Source organism: Notothenia rossii (assembly GCF_949606895.1).
Source record: "Notothenia rossii genome assembly, chromosome: 2".
NCBI classification, from domain to species: domain Eukaryota; kingdom Metazoa; phylum Chordata; class Actinopteri; order Perciformes; family Nototheniidae; genus Notothenia; species Notothenia rossii.
The window spans coordinates 47,531,412-47,535,555 of NC_136904.1; the positions used below are offsets into that span (position 1 = coordinate 47,531,412).

General features: G+C 38.6%; 1 protein-coding gene across 1 annotated transcript; it reads right to left on the bottom strand.

Annotated features, from left to right (window-relative positions):
• Nucleotides 1-357: 357 nt before the first annotated feature.
• LOC307029881 (proteasome subunit beta type-3-like) lies at nt 358-1,725 on the bottom strand. The gene is made up of 3 exons (XM_079665970.1): nt 1,358-1,725; nt 892-999; nt 358-790 (listed from the first exon to the last, which is right to left on the bottom strand). Exons 1-3 carry the CDS (start codon nt 1,534-1,536, stop codon nt 571-573), a joined length of 507 nt encoding a protein of 168 aa, XP_079522096.1. The 5' UTR covers nt 1,537-1,725; the 3' UTR covers nt 358-570.
• Between the last annotated feature and the right edge of the window lie 2,419 nt (nt 1,726-4,144).

Sequence of the window (4,144 nt, forward strand, 5' to 3'; positions counted from 1 at the left end):
AGACAAGAAAAATAGCTAATGTGCGTATTCATGTCGAAAGAGTCATAGGATTAGTCAGAAGAAAATATCAGATTCTGCAAAGCAGGGCTGTGCCCATAGAGCACATGCTAACAAAACCAGGTGAGGCAATAGCATTAATTGACAAGATTGGGGTTATTTGCTGTGCCTTGTCTAATCTGTCAGTGTCTGTCGTCCCATTGGAGTAAAGTCATGGAGCTGTAATCTTGTAAATAAGAAACCATGTATTATTCAGTATCATTTAATCTTTTCAGTAAACATCTTTTTGTGTTCAAACATCTTGTTTTCAAGTCTTTTCAGTAAACATCTTTTTGTGTGTTGTAAATTGTGTAACCCTAATCAATATACAACTTTCATCTACATTCAGGCTTAATTCATTCAACAATATTCTAGAGATGACAATTGGTCTGGTGACGCTCCCATGTATGGCCATTGAGGGTTATTGTAAATGTAAATAAGAAACCATGTATTATTCAGTCTTCTTAGTATCATTTAATCTTTTCAGTAAACATCTTTTTTACAATAGCAATATATCACACAGCCCTACTTCCTCTAGTGAGTGTGGTCAGTGAATATGAAGGTGCTGTAATGCAGGTTAAAGAGCTGCCACTGTGCAAATAATAATGCAACAAGGAGAGAACCACAACTTCCGCTCACAACAAAGTCTTCTGTCTCCATGGGGCAGCCAATCAGATCCAAGGAGCAGATGAATGGTTCGGAGGTTTTTGGATCTATTCCGGCGATCACAAGCTCGATGTAGTATGGCCCAAACCTGATGAGAGCATGACATATTTACCATTTATGCAGGTATTTGTGCCTACTGTAAGCAGCTTAAATGTGGACATGGGTCTATATTAAGTTCAGTGCACTCACCTCTTCTCGTACAACAGGTTGGACACCATGCTCATGAAGGTCTTGGGCTTGATCTGGCGACCCTCCTTCAGCTCGTACAGGTTCAGTCTGAATTTAAGCCTCTGGGATCTACACACAAGGCAAAGACGTCCATCAATCCTCAGATATTTACATTGAATTCAGTCATCACAAATCTAACTTATTTCAAAGCTATGGATAGCAGAATTTCTAATAACGTTTTCTCCCCTATTTATTAGAATGCATAGTAATACTATTCAACTACAACACTTTTGTTGTTGGTATAAACATTATATGTGTAGTATTGTACTTGACACTCCAGGCTTTCTCTAAATGAGAAGTCTTACTTAGTCTAGATCTGAGAGTTGTAGCTTTATAGAGTTGTAAATCAATCCTGTCATCATAGTACCCTGGTGTTCACAACTGTTTAGCCACTTTGAGAGAACAAGGTGGAGGTCTACACACTCACACTGTCTGAACATCAGTGGCCAGTCCTGCCAGCCCAATATACAGCTTATCTCCCATGGGGAAGATCTTCTGGAAGTCTGTGGTGAGCATCTGAGCCTGGATGCCAAACCTCCGGTCCGCTGCTATCGCCACACAGTTCTTCCCTCGCATGGCCAAGACGGCCCCTCCGTTATAGGACATAATAGACTGGATGAAGAAGGAGAAACGTAAGAAGAGTTAAGTTAGTCAGAGCTTAAACCATTGATAGATCAAACAACTGATTAAAGAGACAAATCAAACTATTTAAACATAAAGCTCATTTTTAAGCACATTCATTGAAATAAAAATTAAGTTTAAGTTGAGGCCCTTCTATACAGCATAACATGTAAAGAATATCCTAAGAATGTGTATTATTTGCAACATGCAAATAAGATACTGAATAATGTTGTCCTCAAAATAAATGACTGAAATCTATGTATTTCATTTAAGGACCAAAAACATGACTCAGGGTTATTTCCAACCACCCAAATGTGTAAACATGGAGCGTTATAACGTTCATCTAAAATCATTTCAACGATCAAAAGAAATAAAAGTAAGATAAAATAAAAAGTGTAGTTGTAGAACATTATTATTGAACCAAAGTCTTTATTATCCCGCGTTATACATGTTTAAATGTAATGATGTATAGTGAAACCTCGTTGCTGGGTTGTTGAAGTTGTTGCAGTTGTCTGCTGTCAGTGGACTCACATTAACAAATTGCTGACTAGCTTAGTAGGTTGAAGCTTTAGCTAACCAAACTAGCAATGTCTAATTAACCAAACGTTAGCTGATGTTGACCCAAACGCAACATCAGCCCTTTAAGTGAACCGGATTTATTGAATCATAAAGCCATTAAAGTGAATTCGGGGAATGATTGTAACAGTTAAGTTAGCCTACAAGACACAACGTTAGCTCGTGTGCAGCTAGGTAAGCTAAGTATTTAGCATTGCAGCTATGCCCCGGCTACCATCACAATGAAATGTTTTGTATAATTAACTACAACATTGAATATATTGAAACGTTTAGAGTTGTGAGATTGAAGTTACTTGCAACCCCAAACTTAAAATATGTTTTCATTGAATATTTGCTAAGTTTAAGCAGGATGGAGAAGTCTATAAGCTAGCTGGCTACCAACATTAGCTTAGCCATCTCTTGTAACTGTTACCCTTAAATACTAGTTACATTTGACCATTTACCTAAAAACACATTGGCATGTGATCTAATGTCTGGTGCTCTTATCATTGTGAGTGTGTTGTGATTTTTTCACGATATCTGCGGCGTGCAAGTTCATTTAATTGTTTGACATAGTCGGTGTCCTCCATGATTCCTGCGTTGATGAATGATTGCGTTTTCACTTCCTGACCTCCACTCAGTAGGGCCTGGCTCATTTCGTGGCATCTGCAGGCAGTGGCAAGTACTTCCGGCATCTGCCACAGAGGCCGCTACTCCGTGGTATCTGTGGCAAGTATATGCCACAGATGTGGTATCTGTGGCAAGTATATGCCACAGCCACAACTTGCCGTGGCAAGTAAATGCCACAACCATGCCAGTATATGCCACAACTTATATATGCCACAACTTGCCGTGACAAGTATATGCCACAACTTGCCGTGGCAAGTAAATGCCACAAGTTAAGAGTTAAGAGAAGGTTTACCGTAGCTGCCACCCGCCTTCCGTGGCAAATGCTGATATTTAAACCCGTATTTATCGCGTAAAATGTCGCTGTTTTGGCATGACTTTATCGGACTGATCTGTACACAAGACTGATGATCTGTTACTGATGGTCCGATCATATTTTTTAAAAAGATTAAACATATGTTCAGATTTTACTTGGAGAACGTGGTTTGTTCAAATAAATAAACGTGCTATTTTTATGATAATACTCAAGATATATTATTAGTAAGTTGACATAAAGATCTAACATTGTTGACCAGAGGTGGGAAATAGGCTAACTTGTATACTCAAGTACTGTACTTGTGATTTAGAAATAGCCTAGTTGTACTTTAGTTGAGTATGTAAATGGTATGTTACGTAGTAGGCTACTTACCCCACTACAACTCAGAGGTAAATTGTGTAATTGTAGCCTACTCCCCTACATTTATTTAATACGCTACCTTTAGTTACTTACTACAGATTCTGATTAATGATGATACATATAATCAAGTCTTAAATCAGACTTTATAGTTACTCCTGGAGTAAATTCACAAGATACCCTACTACAGTATACAAAGTCATTAAAACTAGCTGCACCTTTACCAGCTTTGAGAACACTTTCATGATCAATCATTATAATGAAAACATGTAATATGCACTTTAAGTATATTGCTATGCTAATCATTTTGCGCTTTTACTTGAGTAACATTTTAATGCATGACTTTTACTTGTAACAGAGTATTCCAACATTTAGGTTGGCTACTTCTACTTTTACTTCACACTAGAACCACAAGGGGTCGCTGTATAGTCTACCTAAAACCACCAACGTGTCAAATGAACGAATGCATTGATTTTCAAGGTACAATGTTATTTTATTTATCATACTAGAACACAATGAGTGTTGCCACTACATTGCCGTGGCATGTGCCTTGGCATTTGTGGCATCTCCCACAGAGGCCACTACTCTGTGGCATCTGTGGCAAGTATATGCCACAGCCACAACTTGCCGTGGCAAGTAGGCTATATGCCACAACTTGCCGTGGCAAGCATATGCCACAACTTGCCGTGGCAAGTATATGCCACAACTTGCCGTGGCAAGTAAATGCCACAGATGCCA

Coding starts and splice junctions, on each gene's coding strand:
- LOC307029881 (XM_079665970.1), bottom strand. CDS start 1,536: ATGTCCTATAACGGAGGGGCCGTCTTGGCCATGCGAGGGAAGAACTGT. Junction 1,000..1,357: donor GCCACTGATGTTCAGACAGT/GTGAGTGTGTAG, acceptor CCTTGTGTGTAG/ATCCCAGAGGCTTAAATTCA. Junction 791..891: donor AACCTGTTGTACGAGAAGAG/GTGAGTGCACTG, acceptor TGCTCTCATCAG/GTTTGGGCCATACTACATCG.